Source organism: Nannobrachium achirus (assembly GCF_963921795.1).
Source record: "Nannobrachium achirus genome assembly, chromosome: 4".
NCBI lineage: Eukaryota > Metazoa > Chordata > Actinopteri > Myctophiformes > Myctophidae > Nannobrachium > Nannobrachium achirus.
In genome coordinates this window covers 65,611,501-65,628,622 of record NC_137813.1, presented here as the reverse complement: position 1 = coordinate 65,628,622, position 17,122 = coordinate 65,611,501, and the positions used below count along the sequence as shown (strand labels likewise).

Here is a 17,122-nt window from a genome sequence, read left to right as displayed (position 1 = left end):
AAGCGCAACGGTGGGGGCCGATGGGCAAGGAGGGTCGCGAGCTTATGAGAAACAACTAAAATAGGACCTTAAAACCTGGCGAAAACAGTTGCGTGCATTAGCGCAAGATGACGATAAAGGAAACCATTAAATGGAAAACATTAATGAACTTCTGAAAAGCCTACTAGGCCTTAAAACCTGCTGAAAACAGCTGCTTGCATTAGCACAAGATTAGATGAGGATAAAGGAAATCATGGAAAATATTAAATTAACTTCTGAAAAGTCTTTAGTCTAGTTGTGGGAAGAAAAGGTTATCATCATGGCCCCAAATAACTTTTAAATATCTTGCAATTGGCGACAAGTCTCTTACTAAAACGGCAAGAGTGCCTCTAATTCTCTATACAATAGTCAGTGGTGTGTGTTCCCCACACTCCAGCGCCCCCACCGCTAAGCTCAGGTTCACCGGGAAAACCGCGGTCGCCTCAGAGTTACAGACCTGTAAGGGTCCATTTGGAACCCCTTCAATGTTACGTTTATGAACACAGCTCTGAGCTGACTCGATATTAAACACATTTATGGGAATTCAGAATGTGGGGGGAAAAAACATGACCCAGAAAGGTTGCAAAACCTACGTCAGACTTCGGTGCTCTAATTATCCATACTGTACGCTGTTATTGAATCCGTAGGAGACGGTGGGGGAAGGAGCGCTTGTTTTTGCTTCACCAGCGTCGGCAGGTTATAGCTACTCACCAGCTTCAGGGTTACTGAGGTTAGGGTTAGGTTTAGGCATAGTTTTACTGAGGTTAGGGTTTGGGTTAGGTTTAGGCATAGTTTTACTGAGGTTAGGGTTAGGGCAGGGGTCAGCTAGCCTGGCGGAGCCAGACGTTATTATCTGTGTTCATTCCTTCCACAGTATAACGTCTGGACTTTAGGCCTATTGGCAGCTTGAAAAGTGGGCGGGTGTACTTGCCTTGACAGACAGACTCCTCTAACCAATCAGCGTAGCAGAACATCTCTCAGCCAGTCGGAAGAACGGCAAACAAACACGTCTTTTCGGCCGATAAACTCCACTAGCGCATCCCCCGTGTTGCTTTTTAATTGTTGTAATTGATTCCAACTCTGAAATAACTGCACTTATTGGTTGTTTTATGGTTAGAGCGTTAACTGTTACACTTGTTGCATCGCGAGGGCAGCCATTGTTGTTTTGAAAATGCTGCAGCAGCAGCATGCATCTACGTCACCGTCTACACATGGACCAATCAGGGGAAGCTTTCCACTTGTTGTCAGGAAGACTACGTTTGTTGTGCGGAAGCATAGTGCGGAAGCAGTCACTGATTGGCCCCGATCAGAGAATAATCGGTATACTCGCTGCCAATCAACGGAAGTCCAGACGTTATACTGTGGAAGGAATGAACACAGATAATAACGTCTGGCTCCGCCAGGCTAGGGGTCAGCAACCCAGAATGTTGAAAGAGCCATACTGGAGAAAAAAAAACAAAAACAAATCTGTCTGGAGCCGCAAAAAATCCTTTAAGCCTTATATAAGACTTATAATAAAGGCAACACATGCTGTATGTGTCTATATTAGCTATATTAGCCTACTATCAAAATGACTAAGTAGCTAACCCTACAAATACACAATGAGCATTCATGATTGTTTATTTTCCCTGCAGCGCATCCTGGAGAGAATGTTGAAATTTTATATTTATTCTACACATTTTTACAGCTTTGGAAAACATTAGGAATGTTTGTGTCATGTCTGTCCTCCTACAGAAACCATATTAAAACAAAAAATATATTATTTTTTCATTTTCATACATTTTTGAAAAAGCTCCAGGGAGCCACTAGGGCGGCGCTAAACAATAGAGCCACGGGTTGCTGACCCCCGGGTTAGGGGTAGGGTTAAGGCCCTCTTACATCTAACAACTTTGAAAAGATTTCTCAGTCGTAATAAGATCGGGGCTATTTGCGGCGCGCTCCCGTGACTCAGTCGTTACTCAATCGTTAAATGTGAGGTAGTGGTCCGACTCGATTTTTACCCCAACTTGAGAGCCAGATTCTGTTACGAGAATATCAAACTGGTTTAATATTTTCACAAATCGGGGCTGAGTCTGAATGAATACAATGACGTAGCCTACAACCAAAACAGAACAAGCCAAAAGCCACGCCATTCATTCCCCAAAAGACGCTGCCTGAGCTGCCAGCCTGGTCGTTGTTGGTGCGGCTACTACAACAGCCCTTTATTAGTTATTTCTCCGCGTTTCCATTATTCCAAACATTCAACGTTGATAATAGTTGATAGGATCGATCTGCGCCGGCTAGACTGAGAGGAGAGAACTAGAGAGGAGAGGCACAGAGGGCTGGGGAGTGGGGAGGGAGGAAGGCGGAGCTCGGTGTGTGTGTGTGTGTAATCAAGTAAAAGTATCAATACTGCAATACTGTGATGCGACGCGCTGTGACTGAGCTTGTAGATCGGCTATTTTCATTTATGGTTAGCCTAATCTATCTATAAATGCGACAAATCTCTGTCTGTCTGTCTGTTTGTTTGTTTGTAATCCGCATATCTCGAGAACCGTTCGTCCCACCGGCTTCAGATTCGGCACGCGCGTTCCCCGCCGCCGCGCGGAGTGCAGTGCCGGGCCTCGACCCGACCCGACTCGCGGTTTTCCGAAACCGGCGCAAAACGTTCGGAATCTCCTTATGCGGAGCTGATTGTTGACATCAGGCTGTTCCGGAGGAAATCGGCGCAAGCGCTGACTCATTGTGACATCACTTCATAAAAGGCTGTGACATCACGTACGCCACATGAGTCACCAAAAAATCTCTGTGAATGTGTATGTATGTATGTGAATCTCGAGAACCGTTCTTCCCACCGGCACACGCTTTCTCCAGATATAGGCATAAAATGAATCCCCGAATGCGGAGCTGATGTCTGACATCAGAGTTTTCCGCAACCGGTACTGTGTGTGTAGAGATCTCCATATATGGGCATAAGGGGACAAAGGCAAACAGATGGTCAAAACGGGTCCTATGACAACAGGTATATTGGGGTTTGCATTAAAGGGTGGGGACAAAGGCTAACAGATGGTCAAAACGGGTCCTATGACAACAGGTATATTGGGGTTTGCATTAAAGGATGGGGCATTCATGGGGTCCGCTCCAAAAAAGAAAATAAAAGAGACAAAAACAAACATAAGACAAGCGACAAAGCGTGGGACTGGGAGGATGACTTGAATGATGCAGATTTAAGCAGGCTGTGTATTCTGCTTAAAGAAGAAACAAACAAAAAGCGACAGAGATCTCATATATGGGCATAAAATGGACGCAGATAAACAGATATCTCCATATACGGGCATAAAGGGACACAGACGGACAGATACAGAGATCTCCATATATGGGCATAAAATGGACACAAATAGACAGATATCTCCATATATGGGCATAAAATGGACCCAGAACTATATCTGCAGTGATCTCCATATATGGACATAAAATGGACGCCGACAGACAGACAGATACAGATATCTCCATATATGGGCATAAATGGACACAGGCAAACAGATGGTCAAAACGGGTTCTATGACAACAGGTATAATGGGGTTTGCATTAAAGGGCGGGGGATTCATTCCCTATTTACATCGCTCCCGAGTTGGCCAGGTCGCCGACTAGACGCTGGGCCGCCCGAAGGGCGGCCCAGCTTCTAGTGCTTTATAATAATATTATAATTTATTTAGGAACACAAGGCTATATAATAGGCATATTTCAGCAAATAAAAGGGAATCTTGAACCAGTCTTTACACAATCTTTAGAGGCTTATACACATCTAACAACTGAGATCTTTGAAAAATCATCCTACAGTCTTTGGGGAGTCTTTTTCAAATCTTATAGTGTGAGGGGTAGTCTTTAAGAAATCTTTCCCAAATCTGTCCACAATCTTACCAAAGTTGTTAGGTGTAAGGCTAGCTTTAGGTTTAGGCATAGTTTTACTGCGGTTAGGGTTTGGGTTTGGGTTAGGTTTAGGCATAGTTTTACTGCGGTTAGGGTTTGGGTTTGGGTTAGGTTTAGGCATAGTTTTACTGAGGTTAGGGTTTGGGTTTGGGTTAGGTTTAGGCATAGTTTTACTGAGGTTAGGGTTTGGGTTTGGGTTAGGTTTAGGCATAGTTTTACTGAGGTTAGGGTATGGGTTAGGTTTAGGCATAGTTTTACTGAGGTTAGGGTTCGGGTTAGGTTTAGGCATAGAGGTTGACATTCACCCGCGTGGTGAATGTAACCACAGCCGAGCGCTCCCGACCTCCGCTCCAGCCAATCACAAGCCGCGCCTTCTAATTTATTCAACCCCGTCTCCTACGGATTCCATTATCGCATACTGTACAAGGCATAATTTATTTAAATGAATCCATTTTTATTTAGTTTTTATTTAGTTTTCATCAGCGAAAAAAGGTAGTCGGGAGCATTTCCTTTTGGGTTTTTGTTCGAACCAAAAACCAACGCTGTCGACCCACATAACCCCCCCTATCTTCCTTTTGCCGTGCAGCGTTCCACTGGAGCGCGGGAACAGCGACACGTTCCGCCAGAGGGAGGCGCGGGCGGCGCGGCTCGCCACCGAGATCGAGAGCAGCCCGCAGTACCGCCGCCGCGTCTCCCTGGAGAACACCGACGGCAAGACGGAGGAGGAGCGCTACAGCGCCGTGCTGCGCTGCACCGACAGAGACGACCACCGGGGGGCGTCCTCGGGCAGCCCCGGGTTCAGCTCCAGTGGCAGGTGGGTGACGGTAGCAGGGGTGTAAAGCAGTGGTTCTCAACCTGTGAGACCCCCAGGGGGGTCCCCAAATAATTTTGGGGGGGGGGGGTCCCCAGATGATTATCTCAATGTGCAACATTGTGTTTCTCACTCAACTGTAAACAAACCAACCTAAACTTTAAGTGTATAGAGGGTATCTGCACTAACCCTAACCCTAACCCAAGTGACAATTTAAGGACTTTTTAATACCTCCAAAATGAAAAATTAAACATTGGCCAAATTGTCAAATATTAGAGGCTGAAATTGTGAAAATATCAGATCTACATGCTCACAGCGCCTCGCGAGCATGTAGACCATTATGATGATATGAGCGAGCTTGTAGACCTGCTATGTTTTAACACTTCTGCTGCCTCTTACTTTGAAGGGATGCTTGGTGCCATGGCAGTGGCGAATTAAGGATTTACGGGCCCTGGCGCTTCACCAAATCAAAGGGCCCCCGCCGACCCAGCCAACCGACCGAACCCCCCCCCCCCCCCCCCCCCCCGTGCGCAGCGCCGGCAGAGGCAGAAAAGAGAAGGAGAGGAGATGTCACGATAGCACCAGAAATCTTAAATAACAACATATAGGGCATAGGCTATACTGTTTCAAATTAGGCATCCTGTGGATTTACAGTGGGATGGGGTGATAGGGGTAGGGAAGGGAAGAAAGTAGAGTGTGTATAATTGTACAGCAAGGAAGCAAGCACGACTCCAAAAATCTTCACTGCTTAACATTTTTACCGGGTGCACGGTCGGGAACATAACTTAGAACAAGAGGATACCAGCACTCACGGAACAGTCATTTAGGGCACTTTTATTAAAGTGTATCAGTTGGCATGGCACGCCACAGAGCTAACAAACAAACAGCCAACGTTTCGGCGTCATGCCTTCATCAGCGTTGTATAAACAAAGTCACCGGAAGTGTCATTTTATAGTGTCCGCAGGAAAGACAACTTCCCATGTCTGTGTGGGCGTTCTTAACTTCAGACCAACTTATACCACAAGTGCAGTCGAAAATCAGACTCATATAGCTCAAAAATAATTATACACATTCATAATTAGATACAATTTCCTAGAATATCAAAGTTCTTTGTATAGGGGTACATTTCAAAACCAAACAAAAGACAAAAAAAGGTTCTATACTGGCCACACTGAGGCGCATCTGGCTGAGTCCTTATTAAAGGAGGGATAGCAATCGGGACTTTATAGCTACTAGACAAGTAAAAAAGTAGAAAAGACAAAAACATTTTGTACAGCTGCTGCTGGGGAGCAAACAAGAAGAATTCATTCTACATTATATTATATAAGCCTAAAGAACAGATTAAAAGATTAATAGAAGGCAAGTCTATCATCTTGAAAATTCAATTTAATTTACTTCCACCCCTCTCTTAAAAAGGTAGTCATTCACGCTACACTTCAAAGACAAAGGGACAAACAAGCCTAGAACTAAATACCAGTTCAGAGTCTCGTCAAAATACATATTAATGGAAAAGCACATCATAGCATACTTATAGAAAACACTCATATACGGTCCATCTCAAAACACAAGAAATACAAGAAAATACATTTTAAAGGTTTATAATAGGCTACTGGGTGTCTTTTTTGCGATATAGTTCTTTGTTAAGTCTCATAGAGCCAAAAAGCTTAAATATTCGAGAGTTCCTTCTTTTTTCTTCATTATAAAGTGTAAAAGCCATCACCAGACAAGACCTGGAGGGTTTCATTGAAGTCAACCCAAGTACCTTACACAGCCAAGAAAGGCTTATTTGCGAATAGGTTCTTTTCCAAACCGGAGGTTTGTGCGTAACTGTCTTCTTCCCAGGGTGTAGACGGTGTTCTTCTCAGGGTGTAGACGGTGTTGTAGCGTCCACAGCGTGGCGTCCTCTATAGGGTGAGAAACGTAATAAGAGGACATCCATCCATGAGCTTGGCGCATTCACGGAGGTCCCCTACTGACGATAATCCCTCTGGATCAGTAGTCGTCGCGTCTGTGTTTTTTAGATCCCCCGGTCCGTCTTGGTGAAACTGCAGCGTGCCGTATTTAGTTCTAGGCTTGTTTGTCCCTTTGTCTTTGAAGTGTAGCGTGAATGACTACCTTTTTAAGAGAGGGGTGGAAGTAAATTAAATTGAATTTTCAAGATGATAGACTAGCCATCTATTAATCTTTTAATCTGTTCTTTAGGCTTATATAATATAATGTAGAATGAATTCTTCTTGTTTGCTCCCCAGCAGCAGCTGTACAAAATGTTTTTGTCTTTTCTACTTTTTTACTTGTCTAGTAGCTATAAAGTCCCGATTGCTATCCCTCCTTTAATAAGGACTCAGCCAGATGCGCCTCAGTGTGGCCAGTATAGAACCTTTTTTTGTCTTTTGTTTGGTTTTGAAATGTACCCCTATACAAAGAACTTTGATATTCTAGGAAATTGTATCTAATTATGAATGTGTATAATTATTTTTGAGCTATATGAGTCTGATTTTCGACTGCACTTGTGGTATAAGTTGGTCTGAAGTTAAGAACGCCCACACAGACATGGGAAGTTGTCTTTCCTGCGGACACTATAAAATGACACTTCCGGTGACTTTGTTTATACAACGCTGATGAAGGCATGACGCCGAAACGTTGGCTGTTTGTTTGTTAGCTCTGTGGCGTGCCATGCCAACTGATACACTTTAATAAAAGTGCCCTAAATGACTGTTCCGTGAGTGCTGGTATCCTCTTGTTCTGTGTATAATTGTAGGCTACTGTAATAGCTATAACCAAAGCTGACTTTTCACTGCACAGATACATTTTCCCGTGGCACATTTTTACTAAATATCATATCCTCAATCTCAACTCTCAATTCCTATACCAATCGAGTCCAAACCACTTGCCTGGTTTTGGGTAAATTAATTCCTCTAACTTGGTGTGGCTGCACTGCAGCCAACACTCTCCTCCGCCTCCGACTCCTTGCTCCCAGTCCCGGGATTAATTTAGCCTACTTTAAAACTCTTTTTTTGTACTCACAGTCTGATAGTCTTGGTCTTTTTGACATAATATTTGCTAGTTCGTTTGCTGATACTACCACTACCTGTCTGTGCTTCCTGTCTACTTCAGTTCAGACTTGGCGGGTTTGAGTTGAGGGGGTGTGTGTTGTTTACACAATTAGATTTACCCAGGGCCTTCCAAGCGGCGGGCCCTGGCGCTTAAGCACAGGTTAGTCCAATGGTTAGTCCGGCCTTGTGCCTTGGTGCCGTGCCAATTCCTCCGTAGGCCGCCGCTATTATTTTGAAGGGCCGGGCAGGGTTGTTTTTGTGCAGAAGGATTATCACTTGACTTCAACATTTACGTCATCTAGTCACATGACGTGTGTCATGTGACAGTGTGTCATGGTGGCCGCCATCCGAGCCTAGTTTGTGCTGTAAACATGCCAGCTTTGGGATTAAAACGTTTTTTAGTGTTAATAACCAGCGCCACATCGAAAATGACACGAATGCTTTCCCTGTTTTAACCCATTTAGGGTTAGGATTATTGACTGCTTTAACTATTGAAAAATAGCAGATATACAAGCTCACAGCGCGGCACCGAGTGCCGCGCTGTGAGCTTGTAGATCTGCTATTTTTGAAAAATCATGATTTTTCTTTGCAAGTCTTTGAATATATTGACTTAAAAGCAAACATTTGTAACTCAAATATTTGCTTCTGGGGGGTCCCTGGAACAACTTATTTTGAGATGGGGGTCCGTGGCTAAATACCTGTAATTTTGGGGGTCCTTGACATGAAAAAGTTTGAGGACCACTGATTTAGAGGAAGGATTTAGAAGTCGGGTCAAAGATCGGGGTCAAAGATATTCATAGACTTGCACACATTTTCAAGATTTTTCAAAAATAGCAGATCTACAAGCTTGCAGCGCGGCACTCGGTGCCGCGCTGTGAGCTTGTATATCTGCTATTTTTCTAAGGTTAAAGCATACAATAATGGTTAAAGTGGTTAAAATCTAATGCGACTCGGGCGCGTTCCAGGTATTTGAGAGTTAATGGGTCCGTGTATTATCAATCATCCAATGTTCTCCTTTCTCCCCCCCCACCACCACCACCACAGGGAGGGGAGGTACATCCCCCTGCCCCAGAGGGCCCGCGAGATGGGCATGTCCGGCGGCGCAGGGGGGCGAGGGGCGACCGGAGGCTCCGGTCGCGTGGGACCCGGCTCCTCCTCCTCCTCCTCCAGACACCACGCCCACCACCCTCCCCCTGGCTCCTCCCCCTCCCCCTCCTCTTCCTCCTCCTCCTCGTCCGATAGGAGCAGCCCGCTGTCCGTCAGGGCGGCCTACTCGCCGCCCCACCAATCGCAGCAGCAGGGCAGCAGCCCGCCCCCCGCCGCGGCGGCCCCTCCCCCCGGCATGCTCCCTCACTCGCTGTCGCATCCGCAGGCGCTGGGAGGCGGCGGCGACGCGGCGGCGACGACGCACTCTTCTGTCAACGGAGGTACGTACGTTGGCCCGTCACAGTTATCTTATATATACATTCCTCCTATTGCCGCATCCCACTTCCAAGCCCGTCCACGCCCCCTTTACATCCACTCCAACTCATAGGTAGTCGCATAGGTAGTCGTATAGGTAGTCGTCAGGACGGTAAGGAATACCGCCCATAACCCTATGCCGTCCGCTCATTCGTTTAGTATCAGTGATGTCAGCATGCTCATCTCCAAATTTGGGCATTGTTTCAGCATGCGGCTGTTACAATGGAGGATGTCAGCATGCTGATCTCCAAATGTGGGCATTGTTTCAGCGTGCGGCTGTTACCATGGTGGTGACACTGTTTAGTATCAGTGAGGGTCAGACGGCGTGTGTTATAAAGTGCTTGTGTGTCTCCTCTGTAGTTGTGTCCAGAACCTCTCCTAAATCCCAGCGTCCGCAGGGCAGCAGGACCCTGCGCACCCCCAACTCCCAGTCATCCCCCGCAGGTACACAACGCACACACGCACGCACGCACGCACACACACACACACACACACACACACACACACACACACACACACACACACACACACACACACACACACACACACACACACACACACACACACTATCCTCCTCTGTCCCCTCTGCACTCACTCTGAAGTGCCTTTTCAGACCACTTTAGGATTCTATGCTTGGGATTTTATTTTCTTATTGCACACTGCTGGTCCTGGGTGCGATTTACCTGAAAGCCCCGAATTATACTTCCTAAAATATCAGATCTGCCGTGTGAGCTTGCAGATCTGCTATTTCAGGCCTGCGGCAACGCCATCGTACGACGAAGCGCAAGCATGGACCACAATGGAAACAACCTGGGGCTTTTTGAGTTATCATTTTATAGCACAATTATTTCATGCTTTAACTTTAAAAAAAAAAAATAGCAGATGTACAAGCTCACAGCGCAGCACCGAGCGCTAGAATGCGAGCTTGTAGATCTGCTATTTTTGAAAAATGTTGTTCTAAATCCTTCTTCTAAATCGGTGGTCCTCAAACTTTTTCATTTCAAGGACACCCAAAATTACATGTGTTTGGCCGCGGAACCCCCTCTCAAAATATGTTGTTCCATGGACCACCCAGAAGCAAATATTTGAGTTACAAATGTTCGCTTTTAAAAAGATATATTCAAAGTCTTGCAAAAAAAAAAAAAAAAAAGCAGATCTACAAGCTTGCAGCGTGGCACTCGGTGCAGCGTGGCACTCGGTGCCGCGCTGCGAGCTTGTAGATCTGCTATTTTTCAATAGTTAAAGCATAAAATAATTCTGGGTCAATAATCACCGTTAATAAAGTATTCAATCAATATTCTTCGATCCATCTCTCTCTCTCTCTCTCTCTCTCTCTCTCTCTCTCTCTCTCTCTCTCTCTTTCTCTCTCTCTCCCATCAGTCTCTCGCTCTCCCAGACCCGACAGTGCTCCCTCACAGGACCTCCCGTTGGCCGCCTCCCCCGCTTACCTGGACTCCTCCCCCGCCTCGGTTACCACGGCAACCTGCAAACCCTCGGGCCCCGCCCCTCTGTTCCCTGTCGACGGTGAGAGACCATAACCATTGTCTTGACCAGTGCATCTCAAACTTTTACATTTCAAGGTCTTTTTATATTTCACTTTCAAAAAAACGTTTGGTCACTTTATCATTTAATCAGGCTTTTATGAACACCCTGAACAGTTTTTAATTTGCTTGATTCAATATTTAGATATTTGATGTAAATGTTATCAATCCTTCTCCAGGAGGAGGGCCCCATACACACCCATTGTAACTTCAAACTTCATTTTATTCATGAGTCATTAAAATCACCCATTATTTTTCTGGTGACTCATACTACCATCCTAATACGTGAGCAGGCCATGTTTTTTCAATAACCTTTTTCATTTATTTTGAATAATTCTTTATTGTATTTCATGTTTTTTTTTTTTCCCAAAGAATTATTAAAAATAATGAAAAAAGTTATTGAAAAAAAAACACGGCCTGCTCACGTATTAGGGAGGTATTATGAGTCACTGTAAACAAATAATGTGTAACTTGCTTTTTGAATTACGGACTTTCACTTGTAACAGAGCGTTTCTACCACTTTTTGTGGTCACTTGTTCAGATGCTGGATTCTGATTGGCTTTAAAACAGCGGTAAATCAGTCAACAACCTTGAGTTGGCTCATGGACCCCGCCCACTGTCGTGTTGCAGTTGTATAACTAAATAACCTTGTATACCTGTATAAATAAGTTACAACCGTGTTTTCTTTCATTTATATGGTAGAAGTGGGTTTCGGGGGTTGTTTGGCACTCGGCTTCGCCTCGTGCCACAACCTTGAAACAGTTGTAAATCAGCCAACAACCCACTCCCTCTCATGGTAAATGGCTTACTTCTACTTTCTACAGTCAACGAGATCCTGAGCTCTGCCGCTAAGGAGAGGATGGAGGCTCTGGTTGCTGCACAGGAAGGAAAGAACAGCAAAAGTAAGTCTGGTTTATACTGAGGGAGGGGATCTACAAGCTCACAGCAGGGTCTGGTTTATACTGAGGGAGGGGATCTACAAGCTCACAGCAGGTCACAATGCTCTAAAGCAGGGGTTCCCAAACCTTTTTGTCTCAGGGCACCCCATAAATATTTGTTTTAATCCGAGGCACCACTACATTATCATTTTCACTCCCAGGACCTTATATTTATAACATATCGTCGATGTCTGGTGGAAACCTTGTATGTCCAAAACCGTTTGTTCTGTATTTATCATCTATGAAATGTTCTAAACTAGTGAAAACAGCAGATCTACAAGCACACAACGCCTCGCATCGCGAGGCGTTGTGTGCTTGTAGATCGGCTGTTTTCACTAGTTTTGTGTGACAGTCTTGTATGATGAAGCATGGCTTTGCTTTACCAAAAGACGTACACATTTGAAAGTTGGAGATACGAGGTTTCTGTCCGACAGTGACGATATTCAAGTTTAAAATTATACTAAATATTTTTTCAAGTGTCCAAATAAATTCCAAATATTATCAAATTATCTCGAGGCATCCCTGGACCTTCGTCACGGCACCCCAGGGTGCCCCGGCCGTCACCCCCTTGAAAACCCCTTCTCTAAAGCAGTGGTTCTAAACCTTTTCTTTTTTTTTTTTATAATTTTTATCCCACGATTTTGTAACCCATTTTCACCCAGTGCCAATTGCCTATTGTAATCCTGGGCTCTGCTCTCCCTCTGCCGCGCCTGGGGAGACAATGGACTGACCTCATCCTTCCCTCTATGCATGAGGAGTCCAAGTTGTTTCTTTTCACCTGACAGTGGGGATTTCCCTGGTTTGGACGTAGCGCGTGGAAGGAACACGTCATTCCAGCCAGTTCCTTACCCCTCCATCAGGCGCCCCGGCTGGTGATGTGTCGTTCTGTACCCTAAGAGTCCAGTTATGACACGTTTTAGACAGGAGCTACAGTTTTTAGAGGGTACACATTATTGTGTATCATTATTTTATGCTTTAACTATTGAAAAATAGCAGATATATACAAGCTCACAGCGCGGCACCGAGTGCCGCGCTGCGAGCTTGTAGATCTGCTATTTTTGAAAAATTGTGAAAATTTGAATTTTGACCCAATTCTATCCACAACTTTCCAACATCCCATCGTGCATTGTACAGAATGTGCAGGCAGCTTCCCGCGCCGCAGATGAGAGTGATCTACAAGCTCACAACGGTTGCATCTGCGAGCTTGTATGTCTGCTGTTAACCAGAAGTGTCCCGTAAATAATGCTACAGTAAATTCTCGCGGAAACAGGCGGATAAGTGTCTTTTGAATCCTTCTAAGATTGTTTTAAAAACCTGTGTTTCTATATCAGCAATCTGGCTTAGCCATCGTCAAAGAAAAGCTCCTTTTCACTTAACTGGAGCTCAGTTAGTCTGTTCTTGAGAGACTACTATGTCAGTGGTTCTCAAACCTTTTCATGTGAAGGACCCCCAAACTGATATGTATTTGGGCACGGACCCCCATATCAAAATATCTAGTTCCAGGGACCACCCCCAGAAGCAAAATTTGAGTTACAAACGTTCGCTTTAAAAATGCACATATTCAAAGATTTGCACACATTTTCACAACTTTTTCAAAAATAGCAGATCTACAAGCTCGCACCGAGTGCCGCGCTGTGAGCTTGTATATCTGCTATTTTTCAATAGTTAAAGCATTCAATAATTCTAGGCCTAAATGGGTTAAACTCAGCATGTTTATTGATTACAACGGGAGTATTTCCCAAATCATGAATATATGAACAGCAAATGCATAAAAGTAACGTAAAATACAAGCCTGTATTTCGCGATGTTTTATGTCGCTCCGTGACAGACAGGAATGCAGTGTCCAGCCAACAAGTCGGCTGCCCACTGGAGAATTCTAGCCTCCCCTTATCTCGCGAGTCAATATATCAACTTGTCCTGCATGCTCTGAGCGACGGCCCCTATTTTCTTATTGGCCAGTGGCAGAACCAAGCCCCCGGAACCCTGGGGGCGCCCTGAAACAAAATGGACATGGTGGAGGTTTGAGGTACTGCAGTTGGGGCTTCTATTCATGAACCTCATGAACGCGCATCTAGGCTTCTTTGTATTGACGCGCGTTCATACCGGAAGTGCTCGTTCATGAATTAGAGCCCCAGCGCGTCCATGAACACAAACTATGACGCAAAATGTGCCACAGAAGCCAAATAGAAGCCCCACTACGTCACGTTTCAGAGGCGTCTCAAACGCGGAAGTACGCTTCATGCGCTGGGTGAGCAACTCGATACAAGTGGACGGGCGGGGGATCGCCCACCCTGATGAGCACTAAGAGTTGGGGCGTTGCGAGGCGTTGTGAGCATGTAGATCGGCTATCTTCACAATTTCTGCCTCTGACATTTGACAATTTCCACGGACAAATACAAATAACTTTGTGGGTCCTTGACATGAAAAGGTTTGAGGAGTTTTGAAAACTTTTAGAAAACTGTTTCACTTTTTAATCGGCCTTGCTGTAGGTCTTAATGCATTAATTTTGCAGCCCTGATTTGCAATGGACATAATCTCTCTCTCTCTCTCTCTCTCTCTCTCTCTCTCTCTCTCTCTCTCTCTCTCTCTCTCTCTCTCTCTCTCAGCTCCCTCAGTGCAGCAGAGGTCACAGTTGGAGGAGCTCCGGAAGTTTGGCAAAGAGTTCAGGGTAAGACGTGCTAACCTGGCCTCTCCAGACGAGAAGAGTTTGTGCGCAATGTTGTAGCATTTGAGGAATTTATGACAGCCCAAGATCGCTCACGTCGCACAGTTTTTCTCGCGTAGTGTTAAAATGCCTGGCGATATGTTAACTCATTTGCTGCTATTTTAAACATAGGCTGAACTGTTTTCCTGCCAAATTGTCCTTACCTTTTAACGTGGGCACGTGCACGCATAGTGCATGATCTGTGCGCGACTCATGTAGTAGACCGGTAGACTCGATGACAGCTTTCGAAGAAAAAAAAAAAAACAGCCAGCCGACTCGGGCGCCCTAGCTAAATCATTAGAGCATGCCCTGGGCTACATCTGTGCAAAATGTGGCGCTTTTAGAAGCGCTGATTAGCAAGAGAAAAAAAAACCCTAAGGCCTCCGACTAACATGAATGCTTACCCATACATGCATCGTTTTCTGAGGCCATTTCTAGCCCAAGGAATGTTTTTCTGGGTATTTTCCTCCTGTATAGAAAGACAATGGGAGCCCAACTTGATTTGGCCGCTGTGGCGACCCCGAAGGTCGCCGACTCGGGCGCCTTAGCTAAATCATTAGAGCATGCCCTGAGCTACATCTGTGCAAAATTTCGCGCTTTTAGACTGATTAGCGCGGGATATTCTTAAGGCCCCCGACTACTACCTATCGTTTTTAAACAAAGAAATCTAAGTATATCGAAATGAAAACAGCTAAAATCGAATCGTATCGTTTGAATTGGCAGTGCAAAGAATCGATTGTATCAATACTACCTACTTGTGCAGTGTATTTAGCATTTTTAATAGCTACACTGGTCTATCGATAAATGTGTGTAATCTCTGGGTTCATGTCAAGGTGCAGGTTGTCAAATCTACAGTGACCATGTATTTGGCAGATAATCACAGTGTTTACTTATTCATATCCATAATAATACATGTTTCCCGAACCCAAGTTTGGGAACCACTGAAGTAGTGAAGAAGTTGCCAGCACACAAGGAATCTCCTTTTCACATGATTTATTTACCTCTTGAAACCACTGAAGTAGGGCATACATAAAAAAAATATATAATACAGAAAAAACACAAAAAGTTAAAATATGGAGATTAGAGTTTTCTCTCTCTCTCTCAGCTCCAGCCCAGCTCCAGCTCCTCCTCTCCAGCTAACCTCGCCAGTTTAGAGTCCTCCTCGCCAGCAGAGGGCGCCGGCGTTGGGCCCCAGCCGGGTGACTCCTCCCCCGGCAAACCTGGCCTGGAGCAGCAAACAGCCGAGGCGGGGTCCTCCTCAACCCCCACCCCAGGTGAATGGATCATTTATATAAATGTATTCATCTATTTATGTTCATAATACCGTTGTTGTCGGTTGAAATGCAGTGTGAACAGACGGGACAAAAGATCGGATTTGAGAAATAAATCAGATTTAGGCTGGATTTGACTGCAGTCTAAATCCAGTAAGAGTCCTGCGAAGCTTTATCAATGTGACCCCGGGGCGTACAAGATGTAGGCCATATCCAGGCAAGATGTAGGCCATATATCCAGGCAAGATGTAGGCCATATATCCAGGCCAGATGTAGGCCATATATCCAGGCAAGATGTAGGCCATATATCCAGGCAAGATGTAGGCCATATATCCAGGCAAGATGTAGGCCATATATCCAGGCAAGATGTAGGCCATATATCCAGGCCAGATGTAGGCCATATATCCAGGCAAGATGTAGGCCATATATCCAGGCAAGATGTAGGCCATATATCCAGGCCAGATGTAGGCCATATATCCAGGCCAGATGTAGGCCATATATCCAGGCAAGATGTAGGCCATATATCCAGGCCAGATGTAGGCCATATCCAGGCAAGATGTAGGCCATATCCAGGCAAGATGTAGGCCATATATCCAGGCCAGATGTAGGCCATATCCAGGCAAGATGTAGGCCATATATCCAGGCAAGATGTAGGCCATATATCCAGGCCAGATGTAGGCCATATATCCAGGCCAGATGTAGGCCATATATCCAGGCAAGATGTAGGCCATATATCCAGGCCAGATGTAGGCCATATATCCAGGCAAGATGTAGGCCATATATCCAGGCCAGATGTAGGCCATATATCCAGGCCAGATGTAGGCCATATCCAGGCAAGATGTAGGCCATATATCCAGGCCAGATGTAGGCCATATATCCAGGCCAGATGTAGGCCATATATCCAGGCAAGATGTAGGCCATATATCCAGGCCAGATGTAGGCCATATATCCAGGCCAGATGTAGGCCATATATCCAGGCCAGATGTAGGCCATATCCAGGTCAGATGTAGGCCATATATCCAGGTCAGATGTAGGCCATATCCAGGTCAGATGTAGGCCATATATCCAGGCCAGATGTAGGCCATATATCCAGGCCAGATGTAGGCCATATCCAGGTCAGATGTAGGCCATATATCCAGGTCAGATGTAGGCCATATCCAGGCAAGATGTAGGCCATATATCCAGGTCAGATGTAGGCCATATATCCAGGCCAGATGTAGGCCATATATCCAGGTCAGATGTAGGCCATATCTAGGCCAGATGTAGGCCATATCTAGGCTAGATGTAGGCCATATCTAGGCCAGATGTAGGCCATATCTAGGCCAGATGTAGGCCATATCTAGGCTAGATGTAGGCCATATCTAGGCTAGATGTAGGCCATATCTAGGCCAGATGTAGGCCATATCTAGGCTAGAT

At 45.3% G+C, this 17,122-nt stretch overlaps 1 protein-coding gene across 1 annotated transcript in view; it reads left to right on the top strand.

Moving 5' to 3' along the window:
- The window catches only part of LOC308283117 (ataxin-2-like protein), a 50,273-nt gene that overhangs the window by 15,976 nt on the left and 17,175 nt on the right, over window positions 1-17,122 (top strand). The window contains exons 8-14 of the mRNA XM_080723498.1: window positions 4,514-4,741; window positions 8,836-9,218; window positions 9,613-9,696; window positions 10,633-10,776; window positions 11,618-11,695; window positions 14,338-14,399; window positions 15,541-15,709. Of these exons, the coding sequence (XP_080579624.1) occupies window positions 4,514-4,741; window positions 8,836-9,218; window positions 9,613-9,696; window positions 10,633-10,776; window positions 11,618-11,695; window positions 14,338-14,399; window positions 15,541-15,709 (1,148 nt within the window). The remainder of the gene's footprint in view (window positions 1-4,513; window positions 4,742-8,835; window positions 9,219-9,612; window positions 9,697-10,632; window positions 10,777-11,617; window positions 11,696-14,337; window positions 14,400-15,540; window positions 15,710-17,122) is intronic.